This window comes from Colossoma macropomum, unplaced genomic scaffold (genome assembly GCF_904425465.1).
Source record: "Colossoma macropomum unplaced genomic scaffold, Colossoma_macropomum, whole genome shotgun sequence".
Taxonomy (NCBI): domain Eukaryota; kingdom Metazoa; phylum Chordata; class Actinopteri; order Characiformes; family Serrasalmidae; genus Colossoma; species Colossoma macropomum.
In genome coordinates this window covers 362,675-382,500 of record NW_023494827.1, presented here as the reverse complement: position 1 = coordinate 382,500, position 19,826 = coordinate 362,675, and the positions used below count along the sequence as shown (strand labels likewise).

Sequence of the window (19,826 nt, the reverse complement as noted above, 5' to 3'; positions counted from 1 at the left end):
ATAGCCCAACTGTGGGGTCACTACCTGGCAAAGGGCAACACACCTGTACACACACACACACACACACACAACAAACAGCTTGTGCAACATCCCATACCGGCCTCAATCCAGGCGTGTTTGCTCCTGTTGGGAAGGCGTGTCTGGGACGTCACCAGTATGGGGTGACATATCTGAGCTTTGTGGATTTTACTGATGAGGAGGCCATCATACACTTGGAATTTATACTGCTCACTGATTCTGAACAGTATGTGCCAATAAACAGCATTGCTGACACATGTCTCCTTATAAAACATGTCTCCTTTTGCACCGTATGAATTCAAACCAGTGCTTGATTTGGGGCAAAATGTCGACGTTTTCCCATGTATTCATGAGTTGGAAATTACGGAATGGATAGTTTTGGATTTTGCACAAGGCTGAAGAACAGCGGGAAATCTAAACCAATTAGATTTCAGCTTTCATTTGTTGTCACTGCTGCAACAAATCAAATAAAATCAAGTAAAATTAACTCAAATATATTGGTAAACATGCTTTACAAATTAGCTTTCAACTGGGTATTCTCAAAAAAAGTGTTCTCCAGCCTTTCCTGGATTGATCAGGGCTTGGTTAACTCAGAATACTGCCAAATGAACTTGGAATTGGAATACTATGAGTCAGTTGCGGTTTTTCAATTGTATAATTTTTTTTGGTTTAACTATTTTGGTTCAGAGTTAAATAAATAAGTGTTAATGCTAAGGGAACTAAAATACAACAATGAGTGCGTTTACATGTATTCAATAATCCAATCATCATCAGATTTCTGCAGTTATCTGATTAAAAAATCTGATAAAGAGAGCTGGATTTTAGCTCAGTAATCAGATTTATCAGTGCATGTAAACTCTTACTCTGATTTCTTTTGGATTTCTCAGTCTGAGCATGTGCGAAAACAGATGGCAGTACCGGAAATAAGCGAGTAGCATTGCCGCGAGACGCAGGAAACGTTTGGAGTGATGCTGAAACCAAATACATTCTTGTCAAATGAAGGATGTAAATATTCACAAAGCAGAAATCCGATTACTGTCTGACTCATGTAGACCTGGAGTTTCACATTATCTGATTACTCAAGTGCATGTAAACATGTTAATTGGATTACTAACAAAACCTGATTTTCTACAGTTATCAGTTTATTAAGTGCATGTAAACACAGTCAATGTGACTTCTTCTGCTTTGATCTAGACAAAGCTGCACACTTCGATTATAAACACGAATTTTAACAAAGGTCCTTAATTTCATTAGGTTGAATGAGACGTTCCTTAATGTTTGTCCAACCTAGCAACAGTTGCTATAAAAGAATGCATTTATGGGCAGGGCATGTTCATAGTAATTCAACCTACTCAATGTACTCCACAGTTTAGCAGGAGGTGTTTGTGTGTGTGTGTGTGTGTGTGTGTGTGTGTGTGTGTGTGTGTGTGTGTGTGTTTGTGTGATACCCGCAGGCAGGACCTGTGCCTTATGTCAACACACATTAGATTAATGACACTACTTCATGTTTAATCTCACTGATGTGATCAAACACACACACACACACACACACACACACACACACACACACACACTCACTGCACACACAAAGAAACAAACAGAAAAACAGAAACACCGTCGCTCAGTAGTCACGGCCACTGCCTGAAGGTAGAGTCGACTCAGCTAACAGGCTCGCCGACGACTGACGTTTACACAATGAAACACACCAACGCGGACTCGCAATTACCGTCACGATATAATTACACAAACTCGCACAAACGCATCATACAGTTCACGTGCAGTGTGCACTATTATGCACTATCATTACTGTTATTATTATTTAATGACTTGAACCCATATGCTGACAATGTCATTTTTGCTGTTTAAAATAATTCACAGAGAATAAAAATATACAGATGTGAATATACTACAAATATTCATTCGTCTGTTTATTTAAGACATCAAAACTGCAGCCTGAATGACAACACTTCATTGGCAAAGGCCTTTAAAAAGAACAGTTATTGTTACTATGAGGAGCATGTATAAGAAAAAATAAATAAATTATATTAGTTGAATACATCATAAACTCATCAAATTCATATATTCAACGCCAGGCTTGTGTTACAACATATTCATATTACTGTTGTCTGAACCTCCAAAATGGTAACTTTACAGGAAAAGGAAAAAACATACTTTACTTTTAGTGTAAGTCAATGGAACCAGACATTTTTTCCAAGTCATTTTGGGTCATTTCCTTTGATCCACTCATCATGAAATTTACATACAATGTAAAGGGCAACGGATATTTTCAAATGATGTTAAAAACTGAAAAACGTTAAAAATGGACATACAAGGTTTTGTTCCGACACCAGCGATATTACATTGCAAAAAGTGGCATGTGAAATGGGTGTGTTGGGTTGAGGTGAATGAATGTCAACCAAAAGCAAGCAAGTACATCGACACATATCATGGATACAGAGAAAACAACAGAAGCTCTAACTTCTAATTTGGGGTTTCTACAAGTTTTGAGGCTAGTGCTAATACTAGTAGCTGATTCTAATGTTGATAGCATTGTTAGCATACAGATTTTCACACACTGAAGAGAATATAAGCTCTGCTTGACTCTATACATGATTTTGACTGACTGTAAACACTTGTCTACAGTGCAGTATATCGGTTCAGTACAACCTGCCATTAGCTACCAATAAAATGCATTTTTTTATTTCATTGCACAAAGAACCAGCATCTTTGGTACTAGCAAACTGTAAATATGTTTTGTTCCATTGGCCACCATTACCAGTACCAAACGTTCAGTTTTAAGGTTTTTGGTACCTGTTCAAGAGCACAAACAGGAGCTAATGAGGGTGCACTGCCCTGTGTTCGGTAACACCAAAGCCACAGACAGTTCAGCTAACTCTTTACGTTTCCAGGTGAAGATAAAGACAGGAAACACTCTTACATCTCCAATAAATGCACCATAACATGAACGAGAATGGTATGACGATGCGCCAGTCAGTATTTTAGAATTATTACTTTAGAGCTTCACAAGTGAAGCTAAGGCTAATGTTTTTAGCATTTATGCTAGCTTCTACACAATGTTTCTACTCAAATTTTTACACTCAACAGAGAAAACTATGAACTTCGCTTGATTCCACACATGAATCGGTGTAATTCTAGACATTGTGTGAATATAGGGGCTCGAAACAGTCCAGTATACTGTTTTTGTGTTAGCCCATATGTTAAGCTAGCTATAACTAGCAAGCAAGGCAGGTAATTAGCGACATTAGATGCTTTAGAGTGGCATAAACTGAGCAAAAAGAGGTAAAATCAGAATAAAGTCACTTATTAAAGATGTCTTTTAAGTAGGTGAAGTGAACTAGAACTAGAACCATAAGACTTTTTGAATGCGCAGTGGAAAATTGCCCAAAGAAAGCTAGGAAGGAAGATAGCTAATTAGCCAGTTTGGCTACTTTAGGCTTGTTCTTTAGTTACAACAACTAAGCAAAAAAAAAAAAGAAAAGGCCTAGACATAGTTACATATTTGATTAGCATTCAAGTTTTTCAACTTTTTCAGTTTGTTTCAATGTCAAACAGTCAAAAATGTGGCAAAAATTGTAAAAACATTTCATTAAATTCAAATCAAACTAACATCTCCGCTTCTACATCCAAAAACAAGTGTGGTATGGATTGTTTCAGTACATTCCAACTAGCAAGGCTCAAGGACTAGCTTGACCTAGCATGCTAATGCGGTTAACAACAAAGGGGTGCCATGATTAGCATTGCTCTATTTGTATAATGCTAGTTTGTGGCTATTCACTTTCATTCACCGTTAGCAACGTTAGCTACTTTCTGCTTCAGGCCAATGCCAGTTAAGCCATGAGTAAAATTCCACCCAGTGCAAACAGTATCTGTGGGAATAATCAGCTTCTCTTAGCAAAATAATCACTTCTTGGCACTCACAGCAGACATAAAGCAGCCTGTACGTACAGTAGCTCCTGAGAGCCGTTCACTGCTGCCAGAAAACTGCTCCCAAAGGCCTCGTACAACAGCCGTCATCATTACAGCGGTGGAGGGAGGAAGACTTCCAGGTCTCTCTCTCCACTACACTGAGCTTAAGACTCTTACGGGATGGCCCAGGTGATCGAGGGCTGGCTCCCATCAGCCACTGGCTGCTTTCCCATCGCCCTGCTGCTGATGGGCTTAGAGATACAGGCCGGAACAAATGCGCTAAGAAGCAACACATTTCAGCATGAAGAGCCAAGCGAGCAGCAGTGCAGCAGTATGAGTCGATTTTTTTCCCTTGTTTGTTTGCGATTTGCAATACATGCCAAAGTTTTGGGAACATGTAGGGCGTGTCTCTCACAAAGCAGGATTTCTTGCTAAGCCAAGGCCCATATCCTACTTTTTCATGTATCTTATGATAATTGTGTGGTTTTATTCATGAAATAAGTCATGATTTATTTTTATACACGTCAACTGTCAGCTTGTCTTTATTCCTTAAATGAAACAGGCTGTGCCTTTAAGGCTCATGTATGATAATGGAATGTGTTCTGATTGGCTGCCCTGCAGTGTGCTTCATTCAAAAAGCAGTCCAGGTTGAAACACCTCTTATAACAATAAGTCTGAATGGGTGGGGCTAAACTGCTGCTAGCTGAATGGGGGGATATATTTAAAGCATTTTTTGTGACATCAGAAAACCGGTAAATATCAAAATAAATTGCTTTTGCTGCTCAGTCTCCATATGTGGACTGTATGGTGTGAATCATACATTTTAAAACATTTTTTACCCTTTTTATGCGAAAAAAGTATTTTATTTTAAACACTTTCTTATGATATGGGAGCTTTAAGCGTAGTTTGACCTGACCCTGGACATGCCGCATGCCTAACTTGCTCCAGGGCAGGTCAAGCTCCCAGATTTCAGATCATGAACAGCTTTTGGACCAATCGGGGGGCACCTTCTGATGGAGGTGGACCCCTCTGTAACCACTCACACTACACAGATATTAAGAACATAAAGCAATTATTGCTTCAATAAGCTCTAAAAACTATTTGGCTAGGGTTTCAGGGTGTACGTGCAGGTGAGAGGGGCACTGGGAGTTCATGGGATCCGTGATGCCGTGTGTGTGTGGGGGGGAGGGGTGGGCAGGGGGGTCCCTTCAGATTTACGACATTCAGAGGAACTGAGAAATTTTACAACAAGGTGAGAATTCGCTGGAGGAATTCACACACACATGCACGTTCGTTTTTCTACCTTGTCAGGACGTGGGGTCATATATATGTACCTATTTGTAATAATAATATGTTGCGTATAGATATTTACAAAGACTTTGTTATGAGCTGCTTAAATTCAAGGCATTAAAAAGATAGTAATCGGCTAAACGTATACAAAATAGTCATTTATAGGGTACTTTCTCTTGGGTGTCTGTTCCAAACCCCAACCCCTAAAATTACATTTGTGAAAATAATACTTAACATTTTTTCTATTGTTTGTATTGTTAAAATATATATATTTTTAATTAATTAATAAAAAAACACGTAAAATGTAAAAATAATAATAAAAATGCTTTCCCACATTTTCATGTCAATACCGAAACATAAAGAGTTTTAGTCTGTGGGCGGAGCCTTATTTTAGCCACACCCTGCATTTTAGATCAGGAAGTGAGGCTGCATCCCTGTCCCTCATGGCCACATGAGGGACAGGGATGAGCAGTCAGATCCCATTGTTTTGAAGTGAATGTGTTCTAAAATCAGACACTCAGTATGTACAGTTGTCACTACCAAAGCACGTTTTCTGCAATTAAGTAACTTTTTTGTGCTTTAATGAAAAATATTATGTTTTTATGTGCTTATAACTGTTAAAAGCTGTGTTTGCTAGTCATGTTAGCCTGGCTAGTGTTTTTGAGCTCAGCTCAAAATCAGCTAGATTTGTCACTAACAAAACATTTGGTAAGGTTTCGGTAACGTTCCGACAACAAGGAATTTTTTTTCAACCATATGTTTTAATAAAATAAAGATACAGGGTCACTCAGCAAAAGGATTTTAGTCTGAAGTCCAAGTCAGTTAAAAGTCTGAAAAGGGTTTAAACTGACTTTGAACCATCTTGGTAGAATGACCCATATATACCTATATGTAAGAATATATTTTAAACAATGAGATAAGGAATAAGCTTTAGAACATCGGACCATTTCATTGACTTTGTTTGGGTGTACTACAAAGTCAGAGCATTTTTATCCCAACAAAGAATGAAAACAATCACACACACACACACACAAAGCCAGCAGTCTACAAAGGTTCAACAGTGCTGAGATCCTGAACTTGATCCTTACTGCTCACTCAGCCTTGAGCGATGTGTCATGATCAAAGGCGCTAACGCTAACCATAAAACACACAGTGCTTTAGTGAGACTCTTTACACAACACAGCCTCTAAAACAGCCAGGAACTGAAATCAGATCAAGCCTGAGGAAAACTGGCCTGTAGGTCAGCTTTCGCAACTGAACTGCTCCACCAGCATCATTACACACTAAACCACTTGTGTCAAACACAACAATCCTATCTGGCCCGCAAAATAATTTTAGTTTTCTATTAATATAAGCCCGTTTCCCAATGCGCTGCACTACAATCCCCAGCATACATTGCAACGTGATGTGGCGTGTTACCTCGCGCAGTTCGAGGCGCTGGGCCACCGCCTCCAGACACTCCTGGCCGGTGCTCTCCACAGACAGCGTGCACTCGATCACATTGTTGTCCAGCAGACGGATCCGCGTCACGAAGTAGTTCTTACTCAGGACGTTGTAGCGCTTCGTGCGGCGGAGCTTCAGTCCGAACGGCATGGCTGGGCAAGGTCAGGCAGGGGTCTCAGGGGTCAAAAGGTCAGGGGACTGGGGGGGGACTAGGCCGCCTGCCCCACCTGGGGATGGCCACACCCCCCGCTGAAGAAGTGCACCCTGGGAAGGTGCAGTCCCATTCCGAGAGGAAGCTGAGGGGCAGACAGGAGGCGGAATCCTGGGAGCTGCAGGGAGACACGGGAAACAGAGGAGAAAAACTGTTATATTATATTTCGTAAGTGCAAAACATCCTAAAGTAGGTTAACCAGACAAAGGTAAAACCTAGTCTTAGGCTTAATACCAAGGCTGTTGGGAAGTCTTATTTAGTCTGGGCTTAGTTCAGATCCAGCAAACCAAGAACGAAGACTGAAAAATGGAACAAAACACTGAGTGAAACTGAAATACAACACTTTATAAAATAAGCTAACACCAAGTTTGACCACATCTTCCTAAAACAGTGGCAGCGGTCAGCCTACAGTCTGAACTTTGGTTGTGCTTTTGTCCATTTTATTAATGACGGTTTGTCATACAGTGTCAGAAACTACATGAGAATGTCTGTTAGAGATCTGAAAGGGTTTGAAACACATATGCAGTGATTTAGGCGTGTAGTTTACACAGTGCTGATTGAAGTATATGAGCTACATTAGCCTCGTAGCTCCAGCGCAAAACTACAGAGGAAAACTTCAGACAAGCATGTCTTGGCAGAAGAACTACATTTGAGGTAAGATGACTGAAAACTGGCAAGTTAGATTTTTCACCAAACTCTTCAAGACTTCAGCAAAAACTCTCTCTCTCTCTCTCTCTCTCTCTCTCTCTCTTTCTCTTTCTCTCTCTCTCTCTCTCTCTCTTCTCTCTCTCTCTCTCTCTCTCTCTCTCTCTCTCTCTCTCTCTCATACACTTCACTGTCTTTCAAGTACACCACATTAAACATGCAGGCAGAAGGTTCCTTTGAAGTAAAGCACATGTATCCTGTTTCTAAAGGAGAAAGTCTAACCCTCAATCTCTCTCTCTCTCTCTCTCTCTCTCTCTCTCTCTCTCTCTCTCTCTCTCTCTCTCTATTCCTTGCTCTCTCTTTTTCCATTTCATTCTTTCATCTCTCTTTCTGTCTCCATTTCTTTCTCTCTCTCACTTTCTTTCTGTTTCTCTTTCCTTCCATTTCTTTTTCTCTTTCTCTATCTGCTTCTCTCTCTCCATTTCTCTCTCTTTCTCTCACTCTTTCTTTCCGTTTCTCTCTTCCTCTGTCAATGTCAAGTTCAGGTTTGCTTTATTGACATGACACATTTCCATTTGTACTGTCAAAGCACTACAAAATTATCTATACATTAAAAGTTAATCTTAAAAAAACAACAAAAAAAACAAAAAACAAAATACAAAACAATACAAACAAAAAAATACAATACACTGTCTTTCTCTCTCTTCCTCTCATTCTCTCTCTCCATTTTTCTGTCTTTCTTTCCGTTTCTCTCGTCCTCTGTACATATCTCTCTCTCCCTCTCTCTCTCTCCCTCCATTTCTTTTCCTTCTTTCTCTATCTGCCTCTCTCTCCATTTGTCTGTCTCTCTCGCTCTCTGTTTCTTCCTCTCACTCTTTCTTTCTGTTTCTCTCTCTTTCTCCCTCTACTTCTTTGTCTTTCTTTATCTGCTTCTCTCTCTCCATTTTTCTTTCTCTCCGACTCTCTTTATCTCTCTCTCTGTCTTTCTTTCCATTTCTCTCTTCCTCTCTCTCTCCCTCCATTTCTATTTCTCTTTCTCTATCTGCTTCTCTCTCTCCATTTCTTTCTCTTTGTCTCTCTCCCTCTACTTCTTTGTCTTTCTTTATCTGCTTCTCTCTCTCTCCATTTTTCTTTCTCTCTCTGACTCTCTTCATCTCTCTCTCTCTCTATCTCTCTCTCTCAACTTATTTTCTGAGTGAAAATAAGTTGACACCTACACATTTTAACCCACACTTATATTATTTATTTGCTGAATTTAATATATTGGAAAATATTGAACATTAAATGTGGCCTGTGCTGAAGTTATGGAACATTTTATATTTTTGGTTTGGTTTAATTTTTCTTCCAAATAAACAGAAATTGTGCACTGAAATTTGTAGAAAAACGCCATATTTAAGTGTGTTCTCTGTAGAGGGTGTGTTAAATATGTTAACTTATTCTGACACAGAAAATCAACAAAACCTGTCATTAGGTATTTTCAAACTTTTGTACATCAGTGATACTAAAGATATATGACTTGATGATCATTAATTAGAGGCAGATTTGAAAACATACAGCCATATAACCGTAATCCAAATAGAGTTTACTGTCTATAGAAATGAGCAGCATTGACCTGTATTTGATCAACAGAAGGACCACATAGCTAAACTACAAAACATGGATTACAGAAATGATTTGACAGCCTCTTTAATGCAAACTAAATCTGATACCCTAATAATACTTTCCGTTTGGAAAATATCACTGCTGTAATTTGTATCACTGCCCAGTACTGCGTGAAAACATACGGAGAAGGAGAAAAATAATGGCAGACGACAGGAGACGAGAGCATGAGGGCAGAAGAAGAAGAAGAAAAGCGAGGTAATGAAAGGAGGAGGAGCGGCGGAGAAAGAGAAGAAGAGAGAGGAATGTGTCGGCGCTTGTCTGGGTGCTGGTGGAGGGGTGCAGATAGGCGGCCTGGATCCGAGCCCAAATTCCATCTACTGCCATAACACAGCACACCTGACACAAGAACGCCGCGGGCAGCTCTGTCTGCGCGGATAAAGTTTAGGGAAAGTGAGACGGAGAATAACAGCAAGTAAACAGCGAAGATCCTGGCAAATCCTGAACCTCACAAATCAATCTGACTATGATTCAGTGGATCAAAACATCTCATATTTCACCACAATTCGATTTGAATCAGCACAGCAGACGATAAAAACAAAACAAGCTCATACTGTTTACAACATTTTTTGTTCAATCAAATGAGCAAACGCTTTATTGAATATTACAATCACACTCACTTTTGACTGATGTAGCTGAATTGCAACATGTTCGGTGAAAAAGTGCTGTTTTGAATGTGCTTGTTTCAGATGTGTAGATCGGTTCCACATGAAATACATTAACGCAGTTCTTACTAACGACAGTAATTTATGTTTAAGCATAAATTACTACATGTATCAGTAATTTAGTAATTTATGCCTAAATCATCACACATCAAACATCTGTGTGGAGATGACAAGTAATCTCGAATAGACTTATTTCTGACACTGTATTATACACTGTTATAAATAAACATGGAAAAAAGTACGGACGCAACTCAGGTTTCCAGCTGCTACCAAGCTATAGCTTCATAGCTGTACAACATACACTGAAAAGAAGGTGCACTGACTTTACTTACATCGGTTAAATTTGTATGTATAAATTTGAATCATTTTTAGACCATGTTTATAGTATGTCATCTAGTGTGTGTGTATATATATATGTGTATACATATATATATATATATAGAGAGAGAGAGAGAGAGAGAGAGTTTGTATATAGTTATATGTAGTTACATATCGTCGCTGTCAAATGAAAACCATGTATCTCTTTTTTGCAGTTTTTACTTTTCTGCATCATTTGAGCTCAGCAGCTCCCTCTACACTGTGTGAACTTCATGATGATTGGACCAATAGGAATGCTCCAAAAATGCTTAGAATAAAAACTCTTTCCATTAACTTACATTGAAATCAAAGAAAGTTTTTGCCCTCTCCTGTAAAGTTGCTGTTTTGTGGAAATGTTACTAAATTATATATATATATAAATATATATATATATATATATAGAGAGAGAGAGAGAGAGTTTGTCAGTTTTTAACATAATTTGAACGTGCCCTGTTTTATCCCTCTCCTTTTAGTATTAATTTATTTTAGTGCTCTAAAAACTATTAAAATTTGTACATACATTGAGTAATATAAGTTATGTGTAAGTGATGTAAGTAGTCAGTGTATGTTGTATAGCTAAAAAACAGTAGCCTTGTTTGCAGTGTGCTAATTGATATATATATATATATATATATATATATATATCCTTGTGATGTTCCTTATGGTGATGCAGGTTTGTTGTAACAGTAGCCATTACTCCTTCACATATTTCACACCAGTGGTCACCAGCCCTGGTCCTTCATGTGGAGTCTACTTCTAACCACACTCTGCATGAGTCTTAGGTTGGTTGGGAGAACTAAACTCTGCAGAAAAGCAGATGTCCAGGAGGAAGGCCGGTGACCACTGTTTTATACAACACAGGGTGGGAACGGCCATTGCATTTGAGGTCATTTAGAAGTTCAGGAGTAGTTTCTTCATGTGTGAGCTCTGTAAGTGGCTGTTTAACTGAATGGTTAAGTCATTTGCTCCCCCCACAAGAAAGCACAGTACAAGCCCAGTGCAAGGAAAAGCCTGTTGGTTGGAATGTTTCTCTAAAGCTACTCTCAGCAACTTAATGATGTCACTTTGGGTAGTTTGATCTGTTCTATCACTGCAATACTTAACAATGTGTTAATCGTGTGGTGATGAAATTAAGATGTAAACAAGGTCATTCAGAGTGGTTTGGTGTGTGTGTGTGTGTACAGGCAGGGCCTCAATGAATATGTATTTTTTAAGATTTACCATTATGAACATTGAATGTGAAACTCAGAAGACACGTGTAGGGTCACCTGTGGCTTTGGGTAGTAAATAAAATGCCTATATTTGTGTTGTAGACATTGTGACGCCTGGTTCCTATCACCACCACCGTAAATCTGAGTCAGCAAGTTTCTCTACAATGAATCACTCCACATCAAACCACTATGAACGGCCTTGTTTACATCTCAAAGATCTGGATAAGGCAGAAATTTTGGAAAAGCAGTGGATTTTCACTATAAGGCAAGTTCAGCACAATTTTATGGGATATTCGCTTCTACTACTTGTTAGCTACATTGGCCTTGTTACTCTAAATTGGATTTTTTTTTCACTTTATGGCTGAACATATATGGCTATTTAACTGCACCGCTGCTGTGGTTGCTCAAAGGTCGTCCAGATGCTGCTCTGAATCCCAACTGGAGCCGTTAAAGTGCTCTGACTGCCACTGCGCTCTCTTCTGCTTCCCAAACCAACATGATCTAAACAAGTCTCACACACACACACATAGGGGTTTGGGTGAAGAGGTTAGCTGGGGCTCAGTCGCGGTCAGCGCCGCGTTTAGCTGTCCTCGTTGGGTCTCGTTTGCTTGTGGTGAGCGGATGCGAGCAAAACAATGAGACTGCACTGCGCCCTCGCTTTCACACAGACAAAAAAAACAAAAAAACACCAAAACACCCCCTCCAGGCTCAACCTCACCTCCACACTGCCCCAAGACCTCTGCACCACTCCAGCACCAGCACCGAGCTATTTGGAGCGCACGCAAACAGTGAGAGAGCACGAAGTTTGTAATTTTGTGGCTCGGAAAATACATAGTGTAGGAAAAGAGAGAGAGAGAGAGAGAGAGAGAGAGAGAGAGAGAGAGAGAGACAGAGACAGAGACAGAGAGCAAAATACAGGCACACAAACACACAAAATAGCACTGAAAAAGTAATGCAAAGTTCACTCGATTCAAATATGTACATTATTTCAACATAAACATGCTGACCAAATCTGTCTTTCAGTTTCCTTGAAGATTTAATTTTCAAAAAGAGATATTTCTATTTTAATACATTTTCATAAATCATGTTTTTTTTTTATTGTGCTTTACAGGTAATATTAATCTAACAGCTTTGGGGATGTTTTGATTAACTACTTACAAATTTAAACCTGATCTTCTTTTGTTTTTTTTGGTGAAAGCAGATAACTGGAATGGTCACTTCAAGTCCCAGATAGCAAGCATATATCGGTCCCCTTGGCTTGATAAGGTCGGCATCCCACTGACTGTCTGCCGCTGCTGGTCCACCCTCGGACCACCCAGATTACTGTCCTGCATACAAGCTCTAACTAGATTTTAATCTCCCCAAACAGATTTTAAATAGAGACTTTTATTTTATAAAATAAACTAAGGCAAATATTATAAACAACTGAGAGAAAAAAATAATGATGACTAGGCCTAACGCAAAATGATTTTATAGAAAATGTTGCTGACACTGAGCTAGATTAAAATGATTTACTAAAGTAATTTACAAAGTATAATTAAAGAACGGAAGGACGGAAAAATAAGTAATTTGGAATATGAGTGGAAATTGAGTGAGGATAACTGGAATTTTGTTTATTACTCTGCTTAAATACCAGTGGGCCACCTGGAAAACACTGAGCAAAACATCAGTGGACCGCCAGCTTTGCCATCAGCGGACCAACAGTGGCCCACTGACCTCTTGCTACCAGGGGTTTGAGTTAAACAAAGCCATGTAAGGAGGCAGAAATAGCCTAGCTTTAGCGCTAACTAGGCTAACTATAGCTAATGTTAGCGAGGTCCATTGAAAACACCTTGTGTAGAAGATGACTGGTTCTCATTAGCATCTAATGTGACACTTATTAGCTCTGTTAGCTCATTAGCTCATCTGAAGAGGCTGCCTCTGTTACCCATCCAACCCAAAAATCTACCAATACCCATTGGCTCTTTTTTGAATAATAATACATGTTCCTCTGTTTGTCCAACACCAATGCTGTTAGCCAAATGGTTGCCCTACAAAGCTACATTATTTTTGGCTGAACTAGCTCTGAAACTAACACTACATCATTGGCAACTGAATTGTTCAAGCTTATATGTTACCCTTTTACCAAAATATAATACTTAAAACTGGACTGCTATATATATCTGGATTTATAGGCAGCTATCGAGTGATTAGGTTAGAGTTAATAGCAGTATCGGTACTCAGTGTCGGCAGATACTAGAGGAACAGGTATCGTACCAGAAGGGAAAACGTGGTATCAGTGCTCTCCTAATTGTAATCATGCAAAACAATTCTAAAAAGAAATACTCAAAAAGATTTACTGGAGCAAACAAAAATGACCCAGCTGGCCTGAAACCACACATGTAATTAGCATGAATAGTCAGAAAACCGACTCATTAACACATGATGATGCAGCACAAACGTTTTTTACTGCACAACCCACAGCTAAACAAAATGATATTGTAAGCAATTCTTAAAATATACTTATGACAAACAAAGTGTGGTGTTTAAAACAACACAATTGGCCCATATGCACACATAATTTGACCAAATAGCGAGATTAAAACATGATGACAGGCGACAGAAACATTGCCCAAAAAACAGCAAAACAAACTGATTTTGTAATCAATAAAAACAATTTTCCATAAACACTTATGAGGATTTACTGTAGCAAACAAAGCAAAACAACCGGCCCAAAAGTAGACATATATGTTCAGAACAGCTTCTATAATAACACTGGATAATTGACATGAATAGTGTAATATTATGTCCAAATATCCTAATACGACGCAATATCAATCACTATCAAACTAGTCCAACTGACCAATCAAAGGCACACATATAAAGTTGGCAGGAATGGCCTAATCTCAATAATATTAGTGCTTTCCAGCTAATTATAAATACAATCACAACAGCCTAATAAGATTCCATATCATTGAAGATGAAATTGGTTTAACTGGTCAAATCAAAAGTATATATATATACACACACACATGTATATTGTGTGAAATGCACAATGTTGCAACATTACATCATAATCTTCTCTGGCTGACTCACTGTAGGTTTCATGTTAATATCAATTATGAACAAGATCAAAATAAAAACTGAACCTAACTGATTGCCCTTTACCCTAAATGTCATTAAGCACCCAAAACATTTGGTGTCAGAAGTTTGATTCTTTAGTTCTGCACTGAAGCTGCGAGGCTAATGACGCTAACAAGTAATGAAAACTTATTTACTCCAATTAGCATAGTGGAATCTGCATGTCTGCTCTTCACACAGCTGCTCAAACTGTGCTGACAGGAATCTCAAACACACTTGCTTATGTGGTTCTAGTCTTCAGAAGACGAGTGTTTCGCGCTCAGGGCGAGGCTGGGCACACACGGACGCATTGCTCACCGCTGTGTTCGAGCGACGCTACATCAGCACATGCGCACTGTAGATTAGCGCAAATTTAACCCTCTACTGCAAACATTATGAGAGCAATTAAAAAAAATACATTTAATTCACTATTTTGCATAAAATGGTCTTTTTTTATCTGTTTATTAAATCCGAAAAAAAAAAAAAAAATAATGGTAATAATGTGTGCTGGGGTCCTTTTGGAGTATGTTGCCTTGAGGTAACATTGTGCGGCAATGGGAAGAAATGGTATAGTTCCCCGAACTGGTCAGACGTGGCTTGTGACTGGCTTAATCCATTCCACTGTCACACAATGTTGCTGCTGGGCAAAAAAAAACATATTTCTGCAAATTATCCAAAAAAATTCATACTGAATGTTAAAAAGAAGTTTGAAAGTGCCCAGTAAGAGACAGTATGACCAAGTACATGCTTTTTATTGACTTACTCAAACTCTTCTCTTTATTGTTAACCCGATCATTGTCTTTGAATATGTATAATGTCATTGTAAAGTGAGGATAATGAAGCAACATCATGCAATAGAGGGGTAAAAACTATCCACCTGACACAGTGTGCAGTGCTTTGCAAAACCGAAGTAAAACCAAAAAACATCTATAACTTAAAATAAATAATAAAATAACGTAAAAATCTATAACTTATTGTACTCAATCTTACTTTGGATTCAGCAACAATTTCAACTGAGAAATAAACACAACAGCAATGCAACACATCAAGCATATGCTTGGGCATATTTGGCACACATGGTCATATTAAGGTTCTGTTGATTTTAATGAGTTAACACAACCTCTATATGGATAAATTTAAATATGTCATTTTTCCCTAACGTATTGAAAAAAAATTGAACATATGAAATGTATCATTTTTGCACAGGCCACATTTTATATTTTATTTTTATCTGCAATACGTTAAAGTCAGCAAACAGTGCTTGTCCATTGTGCCTTAAGATAGAGGATGTGTTAAGCCATTTTCACTTAGAAAATCAACAAGGGGTGCGCAAACTTTTGCACATGGCTGTAAGAGTTCTATTTCACTGTGATTCTATTTCAGATGGATTTCTACATTCTATAAATGTTTAAATGCACATGTTTATACCAGCATTAGCAGATATAAGCATGAGTAATATCCGAAATTAGCATCGGCCCACAATTCCCAAGTCTCATATAGTTTAGTGTGGAAAAATTAAATTAACAAACGTTTCCAGAAGCAGCATTCGGCATGATGTGCAGCTGCGCAATGGACGACCCACCACAGGGCCATAATGTCAAAGTCTGAACCTTGACGGGGCGAAAGTCGTACATTTGATGCCCACTCCCACCCCCACACCCCTGCAATCTGTTCTTCCAGATGGGTAATGTGGGGTCTTCCAAGTACGTCTGAAGAACAGAGAACATTTTGTCTTCTGCTTTTTTTTTAAGCAGCACAGAAGGCATAAAGGCCCTACCACACACACACACACACACACACACACCAACACGCACACATGCAGCTGAGTGTTCACACCTGCTGTTCATGTCTGAACTCCTTCAGTGTGTGTTAAGATGTGCATGCATGTGTGGTCATCTGTTGCCCCTTCCCTCTACTTTGTTCTGCTTTATCAGCACATCTGTCCGCGTGCGTGTGGAGGCAGAGACAGGCATTCTTCACCTCCACACTGCGGTCATTACAGCTACTTCACCAGCACACAGGATTACAAGCTACCGCCAAAGACAAAACAAGCTACGGTGGCTAACTAGCTTTCATGTTAAAGATATTTCAGTGAAAGAATTCACCAAAATCCCCCCCTTGCCTCAAAAGAAGTCGGGCCAAGACAGTTGAGGTCTGCTTCTTTTAGTTTTGCACTGGAGCTATGAGGCTAATGGAGACAGAAGCTAACAGTCACATTAGCATTAGTTAGCATTGTGTAAACTGCAGGCCTTGTGCTGAGCTGTGAAGTATGTCAGACTTCCTTATGTGGTTCCTGACACACTATGACATACTGTTATCTGTAAACATGGATAGAATTACAGACAAAAGCTCAAAATGTTTGCTAGTTGTTTGCTAGTTTAGCTTAGCAGGCTTTCTTGTGAAGTCTGTGCAGTGCTAACTGATCTGCTGTTTATGACTATTACTTGTTAGCTACATTAGCCTCGCAGCTCTGGTGCAAGACTGAAGACAAACCTCAGACCAGACTGATCAACTACATTCAGCCCATATGTAAAAGAAATGCATGTAAAATGTATAAAGCACATTTAAAAATGTATGGAAATGGCCAAAATATGATTTTATGCTAAATGTACTTTAGTGTTTAGAATGCATTTTGGAATGAAACGATGCATTTAAAATGTATTAGATATTTTTGGTTGATTTTCTTGGTAAACGCATACTCTACTGAGCACATTTACGTTATTCAACGCACATTTATATTGTTTTTTTGTTTGGTTGGTTGGTTGGTTGGTTGTTTTCTGTTTTTTTGTTGTTTTTTTGCTGAATTAAACAAATTGGGAAAAACATAAAATCTAAAATATGGTCTGTGCAAAAGTTGTGGCACATTTAATATTTTTTATATTCATTTTTTCCAATATGTTAAACTATAAACAAATCAAAATCACTCAAATGTGTTGCAAATGCCATATTTAAGTTCCCTGTATAGGATATCTTAATCTATTTTCACTTAGAAAATCAACAAAAACATATAATGTGGCCGGGGGAGTTCAAACTCTTGCATACGACTGTATCAGCAACACTGTACACTCAAAGAACGTATCTAGAAATCGTTATAAGCATTAGTGTCTGAGAAAAACTGCAGTCACCACCTAACAGATTAAAAAAAGCCAGATTCTAAAAGCAAGTTCATGATTTTCTCAGAGAGCTACAACTTTTGAATGCTGATTACACCAATGGAGGCCATGCTGTTAGACCACCCTGCTGCTTTAGATCCAGTAGAAAAGGATAGCGGGCCCTAACCTGAGTGTCAAATCCTGTCCCTCCAGTTACATGCTACACAGGACCATACACGTTCCAGGTATTGCGGAGATTCCCGAGAAACGTGCCTTTTTTGAGAGCTGTCTGTCTGTCAGTTGGCTCTGTTTTCTCTAATCAATCCCAAGGAAGCTGTAGATAACTCATGCGACTCATGTGAAATGAGTCGTTCATGCTGTGAAGATAGCAGCTGCTATACAAAGAGCCTCCTGTGCTTCAGGTCTACACATCCAAATAAACAGCCTCATATCCAGGTATGCACTGTATCTTGATCGTTTTAACAAAGGGGCTTTCTTTTTTTTGACGTGCCTGGGAGGTGTGCCAGAAGGAAGCATTTGCTGTCTAAAAAGAACATCTGGGCAAGACTGAAGTTTGCTAATCAAAATCTAGGCAAGGGCTAGTATTTCTGGAGCAATGTGCTATGGGCAGGCGAGTCAAAGATAGAGTTGTTTGGCCACAGTACCAGCAGCTATGTTTGGCAAAAACCAAAGACTGCATTTTTTCAGAACAACCTCGTACCAACTGTAAAGCATAGTGGTGGAAATGTTATGGTTTGGGGCACTGTTGTTGCCTCGGGGTCTGGCCAATTCACAATCATAGAATCAACTATGAATTCTTTTTCATGCCAGAGAGTGCTTGAGGAGAATGTGAGGCCATCTGTAAAAAAGCTGAAGCTGAAGAAGTGGACCTTCCAACAGGATAATGATCCCAAACACACAAGAAAATGGCTCAAAAGGAAGAAATGGAGGGTTTTGGAATGGCCTAGTCAGAGAGGAATTCCTCATGCTCTTGAGGGATTTTACTTGCAAGAAGCCCCTCAAACATTGCACTGCTGAATGAAGGAGTGGGCAAAAATTTCTCCCAGTAGATGCCTAAAACTGGTAAACAGTTATAGGAAACACCTACATCAAGCTGTTTCTGTCAAAAGGGGCAATACCAATACTGAAAACTGAAACTGGAGGTGTACTTAATTTCCCAACAGAAAAAAGACATGATCAAACTGATTAAACTGTCCACATATGTCCAAAAAAAGAAACATTTCATTGGCCATTTCATTCCTTAAAAAGCTCCTTATGGTGATGCAGGTTTGTTGTAACATTACTGCTTCACATCATTGACACACAATGCGGAGAGTGAGAATAATCATCATGATTAAAGCACTTTCAACACATTTGTAATTCAGGAAAAAGTGGTTTTCAGCTGTGCATGTGTATGTGTTGTAACTGGTTGTTTAGCTGAGTGGTTAAGTTACTCCCTCTCCCTCTAAACACCATTCAAGCCCAATGCTGGAAATCACTTACTGGTTCCAATGTTATATTCCTGCCTATCTACAAACATCACTTTGGCAATGCGCATGTAATGTAACTCGGCCTGTTCTGTCACTGCAACCCTTAACAATGTGTTTATCATGGACGCTCATATAGCGAAAATGATAAAAATATGATTTATTATGCAGCACATTCTATAGCATTCTCTGAAGCTCCATTTGGGATGTAACCATGCATTATAATGTCACACTGTGCATCACTAAAAACAGGCGTTCTATTAGTTATGGTTTCTAAAACAACTGCATAGTAGGAACACCACAATTATTCACAATTACTGGCAGCAACTTTGTATATTATCAACAAACAGAACCAAAACAACAATAACAACATGGATCCAGTTAGGGATCGGGCCTTAATCTAGCATGTGAGGTCTTCAGTCCAGATCCTGAAGGCCTAGCCAAGCTTCCCAAGTAAAACGCAAAAATGAAATGAGAATAATACTACAATCTTTGCAGAGCTTATCTACAACAAGCATGATGAGCTATTATATACAAATTTAAGAAGGCCTAGAAGGCCCTGAAAGTTCTCCACTATATATTTAGCAGAAACTTTAGCTTCATCTAAAGATGCAATGGGTAAATGCTGAGCAGGACATTTGATACCGAACTGAAGAGATTCCATTTGACACACACACATGGTCTGCCTGATAACACAACACTGGCTTACACAGATATAATCT

At 39.0% G+C, this 19,826-nt stretch overlaps 1 protein-coding gene across 1 annotated transcript in view; it reads right to left on the bottom strand.

Moving 5' to 3' along the window:
• LOC118800217 (tyrosine-protein phosphatase non-receptor type 14-like) overlaps positions 1–19,826 on the bottom strand; it is an 87,597-nt gene that overhangs the window by 51,799 nt on the left and 15,972 nt on the right. Inside the window, exon 2 of the mRNA XM_036560412.1 lies at positions 6,655–7,007. Coding sequence (XP_036416305.1) covers positions 6,655–6,828 — 174 coding nt within the window. The 5' untranslated portion in view covers positions 6,829–7,007. The remainder of the gene's footprint in view (positions 1–6,654; positions 7,008–19,826) is intronic.